Source organism: Aptenodytes forsteri, unplaced genomic scaffold, assembly GCF_000699145.1.
Source record: "Aptenodytes forsteri isolate BGI_AS27 unplaced genomic scaffold, ASM69914v1 Scaffold410, whole genome shotgun sequence".
Taxonomy (NCBI): domain Eukaryota; kingdom Metazoa; phylum Chordata; class Aves; order Sphenisciformes; family Spheniscidae; genus Aptenodytes; species Aptenodytes forsteri.
In genome coordinates, this window is record NW_008793958.1 from 744,700 (window position 1) to 766,352 (window position 21,653).

At 36.0% G+C, this 21,653-nt stretch overlaps 1 protein-coding gene across 1 annotated transcript in view; it reads left to right on the forward strand.

Moving 5' to 3' along the window:
- The first annotated feature begins 3,474 nt into the window (after positions 1 to 3,474).
- The window catches only part of CUNH14orf39 (chromosome unknown C14orf39 homolog), a 30,789-nt gene continuing 12,610 nt past the window's right edge, over positions 3,475 to 21,653 (forward strand). Inside the window, exons 1-8 of the mRNA XM_009284077.1 lie at positions 3,475 to 3,523; positions 3,867 to 3,923; positions 7,009 to 7,135; positions 12,623 to 12,712; positions 17,295 to 17,482; positions 17,955 to 17,997; positions 18,410 to 18,530; positions 19,755 to 19,849. Coding sequence (XP_009282352.1) covers positions 3,475 to 3,523; positions 3,867 to 3,923; positions 7,009 to 7,135; positions 12,623 to 12,712; positions 17,295 to 17,482; positions 17,955 to 17,997; positions 18,410 to 18,530; positions 19,755 to 19,849 — 770 coding nt within the window. The remainder of the gene's footprint in view (positions 3,524 to 3,866; positions 3,924 to 7,008; positions 7,136 to 12,622; positions 12,713 to 17,294; positions 17,483 to 17,954; positions 17,998 to 18,409; positions 18,531 to 19,754; positions 19,850 to 21,653) is intronic.

Sequence of the window (21,653 nt, forward strand, 5' to 3'; positions counted from 1 at the left end):
GCGCGGGCAGCGGCCGGCTGTGAGGGAGAGCGACGAGGCGGTGTCGGTCCCCGTGGGGGCTGGAGTGGGCTCTTCTTCGGGGTACGGGGCTCCTCCTGGGGTAGGTTGGCGGCGGCACTGGGCCGCCCATGTTACCCTCCGGGACGGCGGGGACGAAGCTGACGGAGCGGGGCGGTGGCCCTGCTGCTGCCCCCTCTGCCTGGCGGCCCTGGGTGAGGCCCTGGACGGCTGTCATAGCTGCACCTTCAGACGGTGCAGAGCCAGCACGTCCTGGTCACTTTCCGAGCGTTGGTGGCCGCCCAAAATGAGGAGAGGCCACCTGGCCGCCCCGGCCCCGTCACCCCTCTCCGCAGGGGCGGACCCGCTCCCCTTCTCTTGCGCCGCCATTTTGTGGCACTTATCCGCAGCCCCTGTGGTATCCCACAGGATGGTTTTTTTCCCCTACCACTTTGACAAAAATCGGTTTAATTTTTAAATTCCAGGAGTTTAGGGAATAATCTGCAGCGATATCCTTTTGTTTGGTATGTGCCCGACTAAGTAAAATGTGACAATGTTTGACTGTGGGGACATGACAGACACGTTGGTAATGAGTATTGAAGGCACAGTACATAATGCATGGTGGCAATGCTCTTTAAAACATAAGTGTTAGAAACAGGGACTTCATAATTGAAGAGCCCTACAATTATGTTAACTCAGATGTAATAACTAGAATTGTCACCAGTCAGGAAAGGGCTTCGATGTTGTTAGAAACACTGAAAACAGCAGCGGGTTTTGAAAAAGATGGCACGTCGTCACCTTGAATGCAGGGTTCAAGTCTCCTCACAGGGTTCCTAAAACAGTGTTGCAGAAGAGGGGCAGAGGAAGATAAACAACACGATGAGAGGCACAGTTTTTTTAAACAGAGATAAAAAGTTAGTCTAGAAATGTGGACTCTTTTAAATTTCAAGAAGAATCAAATAACCAGTCACTTAATAGAGCCTTAAACAGTAATGAATAGCACAGGAGAAATACAGCTTGCTCTCAAAAGAGCCCTGCTGGAATGAAAAATACTTATATAAAGCCAACAGAAATTAATACTCTTGCACAGCTGACAATGGGTAGAATTGAACGTTTGATTTTAAGGAAGAAATTTACCTCATAGATTATGGGTATTTTTCACCTTTTAATGAATAACCTAGAAATGGCCGTTGGTAGATGGGATATGAAGCTATTGCTGTAACTCTGCTATGAGAAGTGGCATTAATGTTAGTGTTATGATAACGGCTAGAGACTCCATCAGGCAGTTTGTTTGTGATGTCTGCACGCAATACAATCTTGTAATACGTGAAACTTTATTGCCACAATTGAATTGCATATAATTACATCAATGTGGTACAAAAATGCAAGATGCATAGTAATATTTTTCTTCTGGCAGCGTTCTGAATAGCACCATTAGAAACAATATAGGCAGTTTGAAGCTGTTTTACCCATTGCTGTGCATTACATATTTCTCTTTAACAAAAATAACAGCCCCATATGAGAACATCCTCTGAATTTGTCATCCAGAGTTGGCTAATGGTGCAATGCTACTTTTCTCCAGTAGGAACAAGAATCAGTCTTTACTACAGTCACATCCTGGAAGTCATCAACTGTCCAATATTTAGATGTCTTTTGTTTCAGGCTGGTGTTAATTACTGTTCTTAAAAACTACAAGCATCCTATAGATTACCAGTGCAATTGAATCTCTCAGCCCTTTCTACTAGTGACACATGTATTCTCTTAATTCACAACACAGAATAGCATTTGTCATTTACAGTTATGTTACTTCATTTTAACAGTATCCAGAATAGCAGGTATTATACATATGCATGCTTTCAGAAGCACTGTCATTTTCTGCAATTTTACCCTTTACATAAATTGTATTGTAAAATTACAGAAAAAAAAATTAAGCAGTCACTTTAGTTCTGTTTCTCTCTTCTACAAAAACATTCAAAAGATAAAATTAATCGTAACTGTCTTAGTGACTAGATGATAGAATAGTATGTATCTTAATAATACGCGGCTGTACAGTCTGCTCTATTGGTGAACTTTGTGTTGTGATTTATAAACCAATGAATAGAAATTCTTTGCTGTTTAAAGTAATGTTTGTGTTTTTTATTTTGCATTCATCTGTGTACCTTGTCTGAACGCCCCAATGTCTTGCAGTTTTTATGGGAACTGTCAGGGAAACAACTAGCAAACATGGTTAAACTGTTTCTAGAGAACAGATTTTTAATATATGCTCCAAACTAATTTTTGCATCCAAAGGAATTGCTTAGGATTTTCTTTCATGTCGTGTAAAGGCAAAAATATTCTGTATTGACCTGTGGCTTGAGGTAGTGTTTCTTAGTATTTTTCTTAGTATTTTCAGAAGATGTTTTGTTTGCTATCTTAAGTGTTTCCAGGCACTAGGAACTAGGTTTCCAAGCTTTTAAATAGATTTGGTAAAACTATTATCTCTTTGTCAGAGTTTTTGTCACAGCCTATACTAATCCAGTCACTTGGATTAGGTGTTCTGATTCTCACTTAACTATTAGGCAAATTCATTTCTGTCGAACATCCAGCATTTTAAATGCTCCCCGCACCCCTTCCCGTTTCCACTGTCTCAGTGCTACAGTATATAGCCTTAATGCCACTTTAGTTAAATTCTGCAGTTGTTTTCTATTCCACTTTATCCCGGATTAGGATCTCATCACCAATTTGTTGTGGCTTTACTTTTTACACAGTACTAAGGGTATGGGGAAGCCATTGTGGGACAGTTAAGTACCAGATAACTTTGCTTAATGTTAAGTATATCAGAGCTAACTAGCTGTATTCAGTACATTCTGATAAAATGGTGATTGCATCATTTTTAGACTACATGACTCCCAAACTGTTTAAAAACCCATAACTGAATTTCTGCACATAACACCACTATGCAAACAGAAGAATAGATTTGTAATAATCTGCTTCCCATTGCATGTGAGTTCTGTCTTTAATCACACGCATATACTTTCTGATTTAAATGTACTTTGCAATTACTACGGGAGGAGCGTACAGGATGGATAAGTAGCTTTTCCATTACCAGCATTGCAGTCGACAGGCTTAGTAAACCAGCTGGAGTAGAGGCTACACATTTTGTACACAAGCATCTTTTCTTGCATTCTTCATGCCCTCTGAGAACATTAAGCCTCTCAAAGATAGAACTGCTCCAGGAACAAAGCTTTACCTAAATGATACACCTCCTTTTTTCCTAACTGTGATTTAGACTTTCAATGTGTCCATTACCACTATCAGTGAGAAATTTGATTCTATTAAAGTCATTTAGATATTAATTCAAATGCAGTTAAAGCTTTTTTTCTCCCTTTTATCTTAAAATGCATAGTATTGTCTTGCGATTTTGACTTGTTTATTGTATCTGTAAAGCTTTTGACTGTGTAAATCCTTGAATTGCATTTTTCTTTTGTAGTTTACACAATGAGTGACAGGCTTTTGAACAACTTAGACAAACTTCTGCTCGAGTTTGGTAGGTCATTATATAATATATTTTTTAATTAATAATTACTAATGCAGTACATATAGTGATGTTTTCTGCTTTAAACTGTTATATTAACTTCAAAGAAATTTATAATATTAAGGTTTTGATGTTTGCCTACATAATGTTTTGTTAGCTGTGAGGTTATGGAGAGCGGTATTAACAGCTATTTACTAGTAAAATTGCTATTTAGATATTTTGTTAAAATCTTTGTTAATCAGTGTTTGTGCAATTAATGCTGCACAGCATCCATTTGTTTGACAGCTCAACTCATATATGTATATGTGTATATATATGTATATCTTATATGAAAAGTTGTTTATTTTCTTCTTAGTTTTCCAGCTAGAACAAACTTCTTATGCTAAGGAACATGTGAATCAACAGATAAATTGTGAGTAGTGATAAATTATCATTTTATTAGACATTGAACACACTGCTTTTGTTTCATTAGTCCTGGTACATGGTCTGTGTTTCAGGGGCGGAAGCAAGCCGAATAATGAAAGCTGTCCCGTGTCCTGCTCTCACCCTACCTCATCTTTTGCCATCAATACTTGCTCATTCTCCCTAGCAGACTTTGCTTTTGCTTGCGACTTTCAGCTAATGCTGTTCAGCTGTCTCATGGACAGCCAGTTTCATGCTGCGCCATTTCCTGCTCTTACTCTGTAGCTCCTCACAGTCACTGGCAGTTCTTTGATTCAGCTGTGCTTGCTCAATACATCTGCCACTTGCCTCCCTTTCTTTCTTCATGTTTTTTGTTCTTTCCAGATTTGGACCTCTGCCTCACTGCTTCTTCTCTCTTTCTGTTTTCTTATAATAATGAAAGTTCTCTCAGTTGCTACTACCTACTCAAGCCTGGTTCTTCTTTTCTGCAATCAAGCAGCTGATGATTTTATTTGAAATTCAAAACAGTAAACCCAATGAGAAAGTCTTGCTCCACATCAAATTATTTTTTCCCGGGACTAACAGACAGCATAATATTACGGACTTAGGTCTGGACTGATTTTTTTTTTACCATGCTACTATGTGGTATCACTCACTCACGAGAATGGTTGTGGTAGAGAAACCATTCTTTAGACAATCTAATGACATCTGTGCTCATCACTGGTACTTCATAGGTAGAAATTGAAGCTCATAATCTTCAGAAAAAAGAACAAGAGAGAGTTCTGGTCTGACTGGTGTTCCCCTTGATGGCAACATTTCCGATAATCTTGACTGATACGTCAAAGCAAGTACTTATTCATTAAGAAGATTATCAATATTAAATTGAAGCATCTTAAACATTAAAACATCTGTAACACTAAATCTGGTACACCTAGAACGTTGTCTCTTTTAACTCTTCAGTCACATAATTGAGCCTTTTCTTAACGTTTATGCAAGCTTACCATAAATGAGCATGCTTTTAGGGAAAATCCAAAGGCTGTGTAGTAACATGGCATAGCTATTTGTGTGTTCAGTTCAGAGATATCTAAATATGTGTGAACTCACAACCAACACTCAGACTTTTAAAAATTTGGGTTAAAACCTTCAAAAACTTACCCAGCAATAGTGCAACTAATTTAATTTTGTCTCTGTGTGAGTATTACTTGGCAGAGGAACAGTTGTAGCATTCAGCCTCGGACTTTTAGTGTGAGATTCATCAGGCTTTTCGGCTAGAGTCCCTTTATAAGCAGTGGAGGGAAGTAGGCACTTTTATGGTGTGATTTGTCTCATCCTGAAGAAAGAGTTTAAAGTAGGTTAGATAACGTAAGCTTTAAAAAATGTCCATTGCCTCTGCTGAGTGTGGCTGGAGCCATGGGTGTCTAGTTCTGAAGTAGATGCTTGCATTGTAAAGTTGGGTGAGATGGATCTCATCCACAAGGTCCTTGCGAAAGCAAAGGGTGAGTAGGGCAACTCACACTTGTCACAGAAGTGCTCATCTATGGAAAATACTAAATGAAATGTTAAGTGTATGGCTTTGCTTATGTAATAGGTATTTTGTTAATACAGTTATGTTATGTCTTGGTAAATCTCAAAATGTCATCTGCAGGATACTTCCAAATACACCTGTTTTTTTTACAGAAATGACACATTTGTCAGTTGTCCAATAGTTATGCTTCATGCTAAGTGAAGGCAAGTTGCTGACTGAAGATATTGAAAATATTAAGATACTGAAGATATTCAGGATAACTCAAGATACTAAAATACATTGAGAATCTTTCGCTTTTCACTGACTGATGTTTCTCTCTGAGAAGTGTTTTTTTTCTGGTATAAATGAGCAGGCGTTCAAAGTGAATATATAGCAAGTACTGCAAAACCAGACCCAAACTTCAGGATGACCTGAAGTTCTAGAGCAGTAATTCAAACAACTCAAGACACATCTCGCATAAGTAAGATGCCCTTCCCGGTTAAGTAGATGAGGAGGGCAGGATGTCTGTAATTGACTTCTGTTTAGGGCCACCACCTTTGGCATATAGCGCATCAGGGCAGCAGTGACGGCAAAGGATGATTTGGCACTAATAAATCTGAAACTTTGTATGAAGAAATAAGAAATAAGCAGCACAGAAAAAAAATGTGCACCTAGTTGTGTTCATTGCATTGTAATGTAAGCGTGCACAATAGCTGTCACAGCTTTTACTTGTGCAAGAGAACACTGATCATGCTCAATGATATGGATTCTCTACTAACCACTCATTCAGAAAATGTTGTCAGCTGTCTGCTGTTAGAAAAGGCAGAATTAAGAGTCTGCCTTAAGAATCTCCGCAAATACCGTAGTGCTTGAGGATTTGTTGTTATAATGCTTGTTTTTCATAATCAACCTGTCTCCTATATTAATTTGTCATACATTACACATTCCCACCTTGAGTAAATCCCCTTTTTATTTTCTCTGTTTCTAGTAATATTTTGTTTATATGCCCTTAGTGATGTTTTTATTTTCCCCTTCTTGTAGTCAGCTTTCCCATTCAAAACATTTGTGTTTCTGGACTTCTGTAAAAGAAAACAAATGTTTGAAAGAGACCTTTTATCTCAAGCAACTTTTGTACTCCAGTCAGTTTCCCCAGTTGCAAGCATTACTGAGGGCAAAGTGGCTTACACTCTGGTTTCCTTGTATACTACTTCTAGTATCTGCAGATGCTGTGGGCAGCAAAAAAAAGAAGGGTCAGCTCTAACTGTTAAGAGTGCTTTGATTTCTACCACTAATAGTTACTTCAGTTTTATATAGGCTGGGGTGCACAAACAGCACAACTCATTTTTTTCTTCCAAAGTCAATCTCACAATATTAGGTGATAATTAAGGTACTCACCACACAGCTGAAACTCCTTAAGTTTTTGACTCACTTTGTTGTTGCTTTGCTTAATTGCAGGCTGCCCACTCATCTGGCACTACCAGGATTAAGTATTTTGGAATAAATTTTGAATCATTCTGAATGTAAACTTTTTATTTCATGGATATGTTGAAAATACATATGCTTACTTTTTTATATTTATTTTTAATTTCAGTGTATACTGTAAAAATAACAGAAAAAAAGAATGAAATCGCTAGGTTGCAGGAAAACATAAGTAACAGCAATGATGCAATTGCTGATTTGCACAAGCAAAATGCGAGTAGTAAGGAGAGCTGTAATGTGTAAGTATAATATAGCCTGAACTTTGAGTTATAGATGGCGTTAAGAAAGTCAGTGAGGAAGTAGTGTAAAAATATGTATGTGTGTGTTCAGACAGGAGTGATGTTAAAGAAAACTTCAGTATTCTCCTATTTTTTTCAAGCTGTAAATCATCAGGTACAAAAATTGCAGTATTATCCATCCCTTGAAAAAGTAAATTATTGAAAAACAGACTGCATTTAAGTTTGTTTTAGTTTTTTATTAGAATCAACAGTTTTCAGAGATCACGGGTACTAAGGTCTTTGCAGCATGCCGAAGTGTTCAAGTAGTAAGGTAATAGAAACATGTTTTTTCCATATTTGGGTGCATCTGAGTTCTGTCAAATTTGAACATTATTAAGAATACTGTTCAAAAAAGTTGGGTTTTTTAAAACTAAAAAAAAGTTAATAACTATCAGTGACAATAAGGCTCCATTATGATGTTCTTTGTTTAATCCTGAGTTGGGCTTCCTGAAATTGAAGCATCTTTCTATTCTTTCTTCACAAGATGTTTCACATTACTTTTTGTTCTATACATATTGTCTCCTAAGATGTCTCATAACCGCCTCTACATACAGATATGTGTGTACTGCTACTAGCAGATTTTGGTATAATTTTTACTGCAGACTGCAAAATTGTTCTAGGCACACTGTTTTGATGAATGCAATGAGGTGCGGTTCAGTTTTCTTCATATAAATTTTTCTATGAGATTATTAGTGCAAGTTTTAAATGCAGATCACTTTTGAGTCTTAGTAATTAGAAGTGTCTCAAGCAAGAATTTGGCTTTTTTTTCTTACTGACATGGAATGTCTAATTTTTAAAAATGAAAGTCTCAGGTGTTTGCAAGGACAGCTAAAAAGGCAAATCTGTATTTGACAATACAGAGAGTTTGGCCCACATGATATAATCCTGTCTCTTCATCACAGTGTTCATCTCTCCACAATCTGTCTAGTTCCTTGGCAGTTGAAGTGATGATTTGTTAGCAAATTCTATCCGTTCTGTTTTCTTGCAATTCTATACCTAAAGATAAGTACTTGAATAAAAATGTCTATAACATATTTGAATTTTTTTTTTTTTTAGGATGTGAATGGAGAATGTGGGTGTTTCTAAGAATAAAAAGGGAAGTAAAGATAGCATCAGGGTCTTTTCTAGGTTTATTTTGAACTATCTGAAAACTGAAGAAAGAATGGAATCACTAGTGAATGAAGTGGGTATAGTGGCTAGCTGTTTGAATCAATTGCCATACCATACTGATTTGTAGCTTTATCATAAAAAGAGTTAGGAAAAGATTTGACCTTGACAAGAAGATTCTCGTTTTCCTTTACATTATATTCTTGCCTCCAATGCAGTATAAAATGAACACTTTTGTAATCTGAAACCATTCAGATTACTTCCTTTGACATCTTTTGAAGTTGCAAATCTGTTTGCAAATCACAAAGTGTTAAGTGATGCAAATAAAGAAATAAAAAATTAAGGGTAGAACTAGGGATCTGATCTAAATTTTAATTATTGAATTCAATAGGTTTTGGCTCAGGTCCTACAAAGAATAATTAATGGCATTAGTGTAAAGAGACTGAAAATGAAAAGTGACTCATTAATGAATACATGTATTCATAGAAGGACAATGCTTGCAGAAGAGTAGAGACTTTGTGTCTTAAATTATTGAAAATGTCATTTAATGACATACTGAAAACTGCGATAAACAAGCCCTAGCTATAAGATCAGACAGTCAGAGCACTTATGTAGTAGAATGGTCTTAAACTTCTAAAATTTATTCCAGTTGACACTCCATATCTACTGGACATGACTTTAATGTTGATTTTGTAAATTCAAATACTGTTTTGGAGTCACAATCACCCTCATAGCTGACTAATGGCCAGTAATGCTTAACAGAGCTCTCAAAGAAGCAACTTTTTGTCTGGATTACTAGACCTTGTATATTGAAGTATGTTTGAAGACTTGGAACAAAATATGGGATTCTTATATTCAACAAGTCGACAGAAAATAGGATATATGAGACAGGTGTATCGGGATACTACTGTGTTTTCTAAATAAATCCATATTGGCCTATATAACAAAGAACTGAAGGCACAAAATGACCAAAATGAAATACATCTTTTTAGACAAGTGATGACATTTTTCCAATATTTAGTTTCCTGAATGATTCAAACTAGAAATGTTGATACCAGAACAATAAGAAGTGGTGAAATACTGCTGATGGAACCTATTCCAATTTTGTTGTTTCTCTTCTATTTTCTAAATTTGGGTTCAAGGATGGTGAGATTTCACGGAAATAAAAAAAAAAAGCTAGATGAACTCAGAATGTTGCTAATTTGGAAAATAAACTGTTGTCTTGTCCCACTAGCTAAACTACAGGATATTTTTGCTTTCTGATGAGTGTGGATAAAGATTTTTTTGTACCCTAGCTGATGAAAGGAAGGACAAATAAATGTGATAGCTACCAAGAACCTCTGTGAAACAGTGATGCGTTTAACAAACTAGCAGATGAGCTGCTTGAATCCTGTATACCTTGTTCTGTTACAAACAGCGTTCTTGTACTATGTGTTTTTTGCATGTCTGCAGTATAGATGTGAACACAAAATGTAATGCACAACATGGTTTGTACTTTGATTAATAAAAGCTCTGTGACATTTTCATTGCTTTATTTTTTTCCCCTCCAATGAAAGGCATGGAGTTTTAGAAGAAGATCACAGTGCTTGTGTGCCAGTACACTTTTATATAAGTACTGTTGGTTTCTATCTTTTTAAAAATCTGATCCTTTAAAAATCCAGCTTTCTGCTGAATTTGCAGTAGATATGGTGAAGTAGCACTTTGTAATTATATTTTTAATCACCAGTGGTGTCAAACAGTTTGTGCCAATAGTGCTAAATTTCCTGAATGGATGCTGCAATTTCTCATTCAGCTTGTTTGTTGACAGACTTTACTGCTGTTACAAATGTTGACTATATGTTGTGTTGTCTCACCACCTGGAGCACATTATTTTTTGTTCAAGGTTATTGGACTTCAGTTCAGCAAATTAATTGTCAGGTCTTTGTTCTTTATTTATTTCCTTGATGGAAATTGCATTAAGTTAGCTGTTACTGAAGCCTCTATTTTATTCCACCTTTGGAGCGATTGTCCAAATGCACATTCATGCTTTGTGTGATTGCACCAGTTTTGAACCATAGGGCATACTCACATCCAAAAAATGCCCTTTACTTACCCTACTCATGAATACGCAAAGTGAACTATACGTCCTCAGTTGCTCTCACCTGTCCAGTAAAGAATGATTTGTTCAATTGCAGCCTTGTTCTGTATTGCCATTTCTCCCCTCCTCCTTGTTGATGTAACTCTTTAAATGTAACTGCATCTCTGCTGTTCCAGATTCGCTCAGTCTCTTCAGTCCTTATGGATTTTTCCTTCTTCTATTTCTTCAATGTTTAGCTTTGATAGAATCTACGTATGTGTTCCTAAAGTTGAGTTTTGTGTGTACATCTCCTAGGACAGATAGTTCCACTCAGACAAACTTCATTGTAGGTGTTTGTGTTGCCTTAGGGTGGCTTGTATTCTGGACAAAAGCTGAATTTATAGATCACTTTAAGCCCTGACTTAAAGTGATCTAGAGGGTGTACTAATTTTTTCTGTAGAAGGTTCCCTTGGAGGGAGAATGTGACTTTTTTTTCATCAGAAATAGGATCTCTGTCCTACTCTAGCCCAGCCTGTTCCGATGATTCAGCCACCATCTGAATCTCAGCTCCCAGTATCTCAGAAGTTGCCTGTTGATAACCTGTCATTACAGAGATTATTCTCTCTGAATGAGAGCAGTGTTTGTCAGTAGCACATATACCTATTTAGCTCAGCAGACTTAAGTCATTTTTCTGCTCTTTCCCTCACCTCACAACACTTTGGTATGTGTTAAGTCTTATTAAGGTATTACTCGCTGTTTGGAGGGTCCATGCACCAGAGGTTTCTGAATTTGTTTCTCACCATCTCTAACTGAGCAAGATCCTGGCCATTTGCTCAGTTACAACTTTCTCTGAAGATGTCTTTTCTGGTAGCTCCTCAGCTGGGAGGGTAGGAGACATCCAGGCTCATGCTCTTTACACCATCTTTTTTCAGGCAGGATGTTTTCTTTTTAAAGACCCATTATATGCCTCTCCTAAAGATCACATCTGAATTTCACTCGAATCAGAGAGTTTATCTGCCTGTTTTTGTAGAGTTCCCACATCCAAGGAAGAGGCATCTCTAATACCTGGATGTTGAGAAAGTACTGTTAGTTTACTAGTCGTAAGCCCTTCATGTATTTCCTGAAGTTGCTGTGCTTTCAGTACGACCTACAGCATCCTGCTGTAAGAAAATCACTTTGGTGGGCCGCATCATAGCTTTTATGTTATAGGAGGCTCCTGAAATGAGAAGAACAACAAAAATTGGATTAACTGTGTTTCAGGGCCATAGGGGAGCCACATGAGATCCAGGCTAAGCATTACAGAATGCGGACCCATCAGTTTGCTCTAGAGGAATCTAGTTATGAGCTGGGTACAAGCCACTCAGCACCTTTTGTCTGGAGACAGGTTTCTGGAATAGGTGCATTTAACAATGTAGACACACTGTATAGCCAGATACCAACTGCATGGAATATGAAAATATATGTGGATGATGACTTAGAGGTGGAAAAGAATGTTATTTGACAGCAACTGAAGTTCAGTTCTCATCTGCCGTTAGTTTATTATTAACTATTAGCTGGCGTGTTTTCCTGTGGGGACCGAATTTGAGTTCAAATCTAGTCAGTAAGAGGTGGTATGTGGACCTGTGACTCCAAACTGCCAGGTCAGTGCTCCCAGTGTCTGGGCTATTGTACTGAAAGACAGCATCTCTTTCTGGCTGTTATCTGAGCAGGACTTGCTTAGCAAATGGAGGAAATACTGAGTTTCTGACTGCTGCTTGCATTTAGGTCTGAGATAGGTGCTGGTGATATTGATGAGAACGAAGCTGTGTGCATCTCCAACAAGAAGATCGTACATATCTAAAGGATTCGCTGATGGGGCTGTTCTGGTGATATTGATGAGAACGAAGCCATGTGCATCTCCAACAAGAAGATCGTACATATCTAAAGGATTCGCTGATGGGGCTGTTTTGAGTGCCTAATATGTGGATTTAGATGCCTAATTGCTTAGCATTATGCTCCAAAAATTTGTGAAGCTCACTCTATTTATTCCTTAAGAAGTGCTTTATAATCTTTGTTAATCCTAGATATATGTATTTTCTTGAATTTGCAGCTTTAAAATCTTAAGACAATAAATGTATGCATGTAAAACTTTCTGTACTAAACCCATTTATGTTTGACTTTCAAAACATTAAGTAAATTATTGGTTCGAGTAAACTAGCTAAAGTAACTTGATGTCTTTGTTTCTGAATGGCTTTCTATTAGGAAAGACCACTTATATGCTTTCTTTTTTTCTACTTTCTCCACAGCTGGAAGCCCACCTATGTAATTCTTAGCAAGCATGAAGAATATTTGAAAAATGAGCTTGAAGCTTTACAAGAAGCTACCGAAAATGAGAGGTATCTATGATCATGTGAGATGAGGTTTCTAGCAGTAGTACTTATTAACCTGTCTAAACTGATCAGCAAAGGTAGTGCAGTCTGCGTCAAAGAGTTGTTGTAAACTTTTCAGGATAATATAAGTGACTGAGTAATTAAAAGAATTTTCGGTTTACATTATTATGAGGTCATACGTTATTCTGCAGTTACCAATGGAATAGGATAAAATACAGCTTCTTCAAATTCAGTTGCTTCCCAAATACTTATTGTAATTTTTCAGAACATTGTTCAATTGCCTACAATTTCAGGAAAACCCAAGAAATAAAGAATGAAAATGAATGTTTCAGCTTTGGCAGAAATATGAAATATCAGAGCATATTTACAAGAGCATACATAAGTTTTATCTATGAATTATTTTTTTGCCATTATTATGAGCTATCTTCATGTATAGTGTGATTTCAGTAGTTTCAGATATTCAGGTTTGGGAAGACTTTTGAAAATACACAGGTTTTATGTTTTTTTCAGAAGCACCATTTAATTGAACCTAAGCCTTTAAATTCATATATGGACTACGTAAGATAACAATTAGAAGCATTCAGATAATTTTATGCTTTTCTTTATTTGTGAATATGAATTGCGTATGATTATTAGAATATACAAATCATGTTTTTGTATACTGCTGTATATTCTTCAAAATAACCACCAAGCATGCAAATTCAGTATTAGATCCTGAAAAATAGGGTGAGTGGCTCAGGAAAGCCTGGTCTAAAACCATTTTAAGACAAGTTGTGGGTAAGATTCTAGTCAGTATTAATTGCAAATTCAGTTCTGTTCAGTAAGTGGCATTTCAGTCGTTTCATCTTCATTAATTAAATTCTGCATTTTAAAGAAATGATTAGTTGTGCAATGTAGCTGCCTACATTCAGTGGAATAAAGAACAGTCCCTGAAGGTTTTCACTGAAATGTTCAAAATGCGATGTGCCAAGTTAACCCTCTGAAGTTCTATTTAACACTCAGGTTAAATTGATCTTCATTTGAGAGAGGTTGCTCACCTTTACTGATCTGCTTGTGAAGGGGAAGAGGTTGGTTAGCCCTGTGGTGAAAAAATCATGGCAGACCCATCTAGATATCTAAATACCAATGTAGAGGTGTAACTTCAGGTAATTTAAAATGTTGGCTTTGATTCTTTTGTAAGTCTTCTTTTTGCCAGTTGTCCAAGACAGCAGAAATAGCATGCCTGACAGCCTTTAATTAACTCAGTTAGTAGCTTATCTGTCCTCTTCCTGTTCAGAGCTCTATATTTGGTGAAAAATAAGGCTAAATTGGCTTTCTATGAGTATATGATTAAGCCATTTTGGCTTTCACTAATTTGAGCTGACAAGCCAAAGAAGCATTACTTTTAAATTGCTTCTTTAGATAGCTAGTTTCAATTCCAACATGAAAGTGTTTGATCTGTTTTCCTGAGCTTAATTATAAGACATCATGACTATAAATCATAAAACAAATTTAATTCATGTATTTCACAAAAGCGGTCTCTCAAACATAGTCCCTCTGTACTGAAGCATTTGACGATATATTCAAATCAGCAAGATGTTCATTCAGCAAATTCTAAATATTTAAATTAGGAAGAAAAAGAAGTACATTTAGAACTTTATGTGCTGAACGTGCTTTTTAGCCTGGCATTTGGGAGCACCGAGGATATACTGCTTTAGATGGGAAGATGTTTTAAAAAGATGGGCAGATCAGTTCGCATTTAATTAGACACTTATTATGGAGGTTTTAAAAACGTTCCACATTTTTTTGTTATTATTGGTTTCGAGAACGTATAAGAACGCTTATATGAACTGGAAGCTCATCCTGAAAATGAGTGATACGAAGATGGAAAGAGGAATAAATAGCTATCTACATAATGTTCAGGGGTTTTGTGGGTGCTGTCCTTTTCCCATTGTCATTAGATTAAAACTTTCTCTAGTGACTTTAATGTGAATAGTGCTGAATTCTAAATAGCGTATGTTTAACTGCGTGAACTGGAGGATGTGAATTACTTAGGAAAAATATTAAAAATAGTGACAATTTCTCAAGACTACTATACTATACTATATATGGCCATAAATATTAATCTGTGGAATATACGTTTTAGGAAAAGAATATCAAGTTTCAGGATTATTTTCAGAAGCTTGAAATGTACCTGCTACAACAAATTATTTTACTTATTTATATTTTTAAAATTTATTTGTAATGCATTCTTAATTGTATATCAGCAAATTTCTTTGTTGCTCAGTTATTGTTTGTAGCGTCTATTAAATTAAATAGAACTGAATATTTTCCATCTTTCATACCTGGGAAATTTTGTAGAGTATACACAAATATTCAGTAAATCAGGAAGCTTAGATTCCCAAGACCACCCATGTAGAAAAACAAAGAGATTAATGTAATTTTCTACATGAAGTTTGGGAAGTGTCAATTCCTTGGTTTCACAGTGCTGATCTACAACTTCTTGTCCCTAAGCAGTTGTACTGAACTTCCGTCAGTTTAACAGGAACTAGTGCCTGGAGTGTAGTTTTATTTGAAAATGAAGATCTTACTTTTTTTGTCCCGTGACTTTTGTTTTCCTTTTATAAGAGCAGAAGCTTCTACTATTGAATTTGGACACAAATTTTTCTCTCTTCCATTACCTGGGCTAGCCAGTGGGCAGCCGGGAGTGTCTGCCTTTCGGTTACGCTGCATTTAAATGATTAATAGCAGTTTGAGATAAAACGTGTTCTTTAAAGAGGAACACTGTATGCTTTGCAAGCAGTGAGAGCTGTCCTTAATGTAGGCTTTATTCATGGTGCAGGTAAACAGCTGGGTCTCTGGCTTTAGTTGCTATTATGCACCATAATTTGTTTCATAAAGGAATTTCTGGCTAATCTACAGGTGTACTAATAACTTAATATTTTTAAATTTGCCTCTCTCTATTGTTCACATAACCTTTTCCTAGAGGATGACATTTCCTTCACCTTCTGTGATTTTATATCGGCATATTCTAATATCAAGCAACTTTGTGTAATATTTCTTTCTCAGTTAAATGACTAGTCTGCGTTAATGATACATGCTGGATGTCTGTAGCTGTGATATCTCTATAAACGTGCCATCTACATAAACGCTCACCATCAAACTCTTATTATGTATTTTGTATATGCCTAAATTTATCTTTTTTCCAGGAATAAGGGGCATAGAATATCAACATTTAAAAAAAATGACATCTTTTAATTTCATTTTAAACAGTTACTAAACTGTTGCTTTCAAATGCAGAGATAAATATAGTTACTGGGCACTGGTTGTTATTATTCATCATTTTAAAAACTGGTAATTTTATAGGTAATTACCTATAGGTAACTCTTGTCTATGTGGGAAGTACAGACTTCCTGCAGGTCTGTACTTTCTATACTCAGATTACCTGTGTGTGACATTAAGAACCAGAACCTGTTCCTTGATTGCATTGTTAAATAGTTAGTTTTCCCAAAAGATACTACTTTTGTACTGGAAATTACCTGTAATAAAAGTTATGCCTAGCAGCATTATTGGTGTAATAAAAGACTTATCCCAATGAGATAGCTGAATATTTGATCTGTCGTTAGTAATCTATCCTGTAAATTCCTTGCCTGAATGAGAAAACCTGAAAAAAAAAGTCTTTTCCAACGTAGTCGCTGTCATTGATTTAACACAAGAGGATGGCTGTTTTGTGCAACAGCACTTTTCTTTCCAAACATAATATTGATCAATTTTCAGCTTTATGTGATGAGTTACATCCTATTACTTGCTATGGTATTTGTTTGTTTTCATAGTACAATTTTTTCAAAAGCTGATTTAGACTTTTAAAATGCCGTGAACATTAACTGATGCTACCTACTTTAATAATTTGTAGCTATGTACTCGCATGATGTCAGTGAAATTATATTAGTGTAACAGTAATTTAGAGGGCAGTCCTACAAGAAGTCCTACAGAAGCTGAGCATTCTGGCTCTTTGCCAGTTAAACATTGAAGTGTTTGCTTAACCTTAAGCATGAATAGTCCTATTGTTTTAGCGTGACTAATGTGTGTGTTTAAGGCTTCCCTGAGTCAGACACAGATTACTCAGCATCTCCGTGGAGGCAGCTCTTAGTCCAGTGATGCATCAGGCTGCTCTAAATATGGGATGCTAGGCCAACTTCTCTTTTACTGTAAGTTTGATACAGCTCCACTGAAACCTGTGGAGTTGTGCTAATATACACGAACAGAGAATTTGGCCTGCTGTGAGTTTCATGATAATTACACAGGGAAAAAAACATTTGTCATCTGCCAGGCTGCCTTTGAATATGGTATGGTCTATATTCCTTTCAGAACAACGAGGTTTGACTGTTTTTTACATCATGAGTGTATTTGTTGTTACATACAGCAGTCTTCCTTGAAAATAGCTGGAAGGTAAAAAATAGAGCCCAATAGTGGTATATTAAATATAACCCAACTTTTTTCCAGGACAGCAGCAAATTTAATTGAGCTGATGCCATAAATTAATAGGTTTTTTTCCTTATAAACAATGGCTTCATGTGAAAAAAAAATTAAATTACATGTATTTTTATAGGAAAATGTATCAGGATTACATAACCCAGTATAAAGAGATTTTGAAGCAACACAGTGAAAAATATGCAGAAACTGCTCTTGCACAGGAGTATTACAAAAAAAAGAAAGAGCTTGAAGAAATCCAAAACAGAGTTTTGAAACAGTCTGAAAAATATAAATTGAAAGAAGATGCTTGCTTGGATATTCTGGGTACTACTATTATCCATGCTTTTACTGTAGAGCCTATTGGTAGTGCACTGCACATTGAAAGTGCTGTACAGAAATCCTCTAATTCATTTCCCACAGTTTCTCCTAAGCTAATGAAAAGTCTTCATTTTGTTACACCATTTTAAGGAAAAAATCTGTAGCAAACCAAGACTTTGAACAAGAATTTAGAGTATACGTACTAATATACCTTCCTCCAACTCATGAATGTAATGGGGAGAGGTTTGCCGTTGGGCTTCTTGGGGTAAAAAAGTCCTAAAATTACTTTAGAACTAGGCTCTCAAAACTTTATTTTTCATATATTTTTTAGTGCTGTTTTTAATGGCATTACTCTCTGTTAAACTATTTCTGTTATGTATACTAAGTAAAGTGCTCCTGATCTATTAATTTATCTTCTATTTGTAAAGAAAATTAGATTTGTGAATTAATGATCTGAAATTAAATTTTATTTCTGCAGCACCCGTTCCTTTTAAATCCCTAAATGACTGGGCTTTACATATGTATCCTTGATTTGTAGTGTTTATGCAGTTTACAGGGAAGAAAGTTTATATTTACTTTTCACATCTTTCTATTAAAAAGTGTAGTAATTATTTATATATTTATGTTTAGAGGGGCAGCACTGGCATTTCTCTGAGAAAATTGAAGGTCAAATAATACTCTTCAGTTTAAATTTGTGGGAGCATTTTGAGGAAAGAAAATAAAATTCCACTTAATGACTTATCAGTCAAAATGCTTCATTGAGGAGGAGAAGCCTAAATTAAATTAGATTTGAAGACTTCTCTAAGAAATGTAGGTTTGTCAGAGCTTCCTGTTCCTCTAGCATTTGGCTTATGGCATAGAGGGGTCAGGGATCTGGTAGTATCCCTTGCTTGAAAAAAGTAATGTTGCAGTATATATTCCGTAACATGAAAGTGCTTCTTCGAGGCAAAAAACACAGGAAATGTTAAAGCTTGCTGCAGTTGCTACGCAAGAATCCATTGAACTACAAAAAGAAGCAGAGGAATTAGAAATGAAAATTAATTATTTAAAAAAGGTAACTGTATTTTAATTTTATTTTATATAAGTGTATTTTATATATATAGTTATATATACCACCATTATATTTTCTGAAACGTAAAAGAAGTAGTGTATTTTCAAGCACACGGACCAACAGGATGATTCCAGAATTAGTAATTATGTTTCTATAGCATCACATACGTTTTCTTAGAGAAGAGGAGTCCGTGAATGTAAAGGCTCTTAAAGCTTGCTTTCTATCAACCTCAGCTTACACCATAATTTCCGTCAAGGCACTGTGTCAGAGTGACTTTCATGCTAACTCAAGGGGGCCAGAGAATACACTTCAAAATATAGCATGGCCATTCCTTAGTGAGCCCCAGGGCTTGAGTATACAGCCTTCACAGGTCCTACTGGTCTTTAAGGTTTTGTTAATATGACTGTGTTTAACTAAATATGCTTTACAATAAGAATCATGTAAATTTAAAAAAAAAAATTTTTTTTTTTTTGTTTTCAAATAAATGTGTGGGTAAATAATACTCAGAGGTGAAACTGGCTGATTTTAGAAAGGAGATCAGTACAGTTCCACTGACTAGAAGAAGCCCCGATTCCAAAGGGATAGTCTTCCAAAAAAAGGACTTGGTCAGGACAGCATTTTGACCCACTCCTCTGCTAGGAGGTAAAAGGTCTCTCCTAAGCCTTAATAGCCCAGTAGGCCAATCTTGTAAAGAGTTTGGTAAGTTTTTATAGTATTGCATCTGGACACTTTTACCTCTCTGGACCAGGTGATCAAGGACTCCGTTTACTGCTGTGTCAGCCGTGTCCACTTCAGCCAGCCTTATGCTGATAAAAGCCTATTGTGCAGAGGTGGTGTTTTCTGTCTATATTTTGTGATACCGTTTGACACTCGTAGTTACTGACCAAAGTTCCTAATGTGGTATGTGCTGTATAAACATACAGTAAGAAGGGATGCGGTGAATTTATTTATAACTATGAAGGAGACCATGTAAGGAGCTCCTTGTTCTGAATAGATATGTAGGGTCTGTGCTCAGAAACTTCTGTGTTTATTCCAGTTGTTACAGTTGGTCCAACAAAAAATATTGCCTGTCTTTAACCTTGTTCTGCTTATTGCTTCAGACTGTCTTGGCTACAAAAACTCTACTACTGTGCACTGATTCATCAGGTTTAGAAAACATTTGCAGCACATAGCTATAATTTTTCAAGTTTTTTTGATTTTTATGTTATTTTTTCTTTATCTTTTAAGACATTTGAAGACACTACAGAAGATCAAAATAATTCCGAAATGACTGAAGGAAAAAATCAGAAAAGTCTAGAGAAGCCAAAGGAGTTTAAAGAAAGGTACACTTAAAAATGGTTTCTTTCCCTTGCTTTCATCCAGAGTACTATCTCATCTCAGCATTTACACAAAGACTACCACAAAACACAAATTGTTGCTGAATAATGACTGGCAAGCTTCTCTAACCCTGGTCATGTGATTTAATTATGTAATTTTAAAAGTTTTATATTTCTTGGGGTTAAGATGGTGGCAAATTTTGATTCTTGGAAGCTAAATATATCTGGAAACATGCTATTAAAAAGTATTTTGTAGAAACCTTTGCTCCTCACAGCTACTGCTAATAGATCTATGTGAATAATTTTACGAGTTTTGAATACAATTACAGTGACTGTACAGTCAGAGATAAAATACATTAACTCTAATAAATACATATTTTGGGAAAAAGAATCAGGGTTCCACATGTCATTTGTCTTCAGCTCTGAAATACTTAAGAAATTTAACTCTTAATTTAGTTCTTAAAAACAAGCATGAGTGAAAGTTTCATAGACAGGATTAATGGCTTAGTAAATTAGTCAGCGGTCATTTACAATTGGGACTCACTTTCATTTGAGCTCAATTACAGTGGCTGAAAATCACCATCAGGACTATCTTGCACTTATCTGGAGTCCTTGTGAATGTTGAAACATCACCCTTAGAGCTGATGCTTTTAGACCAAAATCCATTTAAAACTGAAAATATGTCCAAAAGACTTTGTCCAAGTGATTTTACATTATGGTATGCTTGAAAAAGAAGCTTTTTAGGGCTTTAAGTAGGGATTTAGTGGACTATATCTGTAGAAATGTGTCATTTTAATCATCCCTAAGATCCTTTCCACAGGGGCATTTTAGGTCTTTAATATCTTCTTAGAGACCTATGAATTATTCAGTTTTTTTTGTGTGTGTGTAGTTTAAGCCCTTACACCCATTCTACCATCTTATATAAGCTTTTTGTGTGTTAGTTTAAGCCCTTACACCCATTCTACCATCATAATTTTTTTTTTGTGTGTGTAGTTTAAGCCCTTACACCCATTCTACCATCTTATATAAGCTTTTTGTAATTGGCAAGACCTCAGAAACATAGGGAAGCAAGAAATCCACTTAGTTTTAAGACTAGGTTAAAAAAAAAAGATGGGAAGCATTCCCTTTGAATTTTCAAAGAAACCCATGTACGTTCAGTCTGCAGAAAGCAAAATGACAGTTGAAGACCTATTATAAAGGCAGAGATCTATGCTCTGCGCATGGAGGCATAAGAAGCACTCAGTCAGGCTCCTCGTGGAAAGGAATTCATAGGGTGCATTGCTAGACCTGCCAGTTGTATGTTTACCTCTGTGTCATGGAGTCTTCAGGTGCTTGTACCTTCAGTGAAGTTGTATCTTGATTGCATAAGAAGTACATCTTTTTGGTGCTCTGACTGAAGCAATAATTCCATGGCTTGTATCATGGTTATAAGATGATGTAAACATTTTTACACTATCCTAACTCACATTGCCTTTTAACGTCCATGCACGCATTTACGTGATATAGCGTATGGTATCAGACCATAACCTGATTATTAATTAATATTTTTTTCCTAGAGTAAATTTTAAAGCTTATTTATGTCAAAGATATCCATAACATAAAGGCTTGTAGAAAATGGCATAAAAATTGTTTTTAAAAATCCCTATTTGACATTAGTGTATTAAGAAAAAGTCTTCACTAGAAAGCTTAGAAGTATCTGATTAAGTAGCTACTGATGTTAAAAATAGGTGTATTATGAATCTGTGATTACAATCACTGTGAAAAAACCACAAACAGAAAATGTGCTAAGATAATGAGTCACATGAAAACC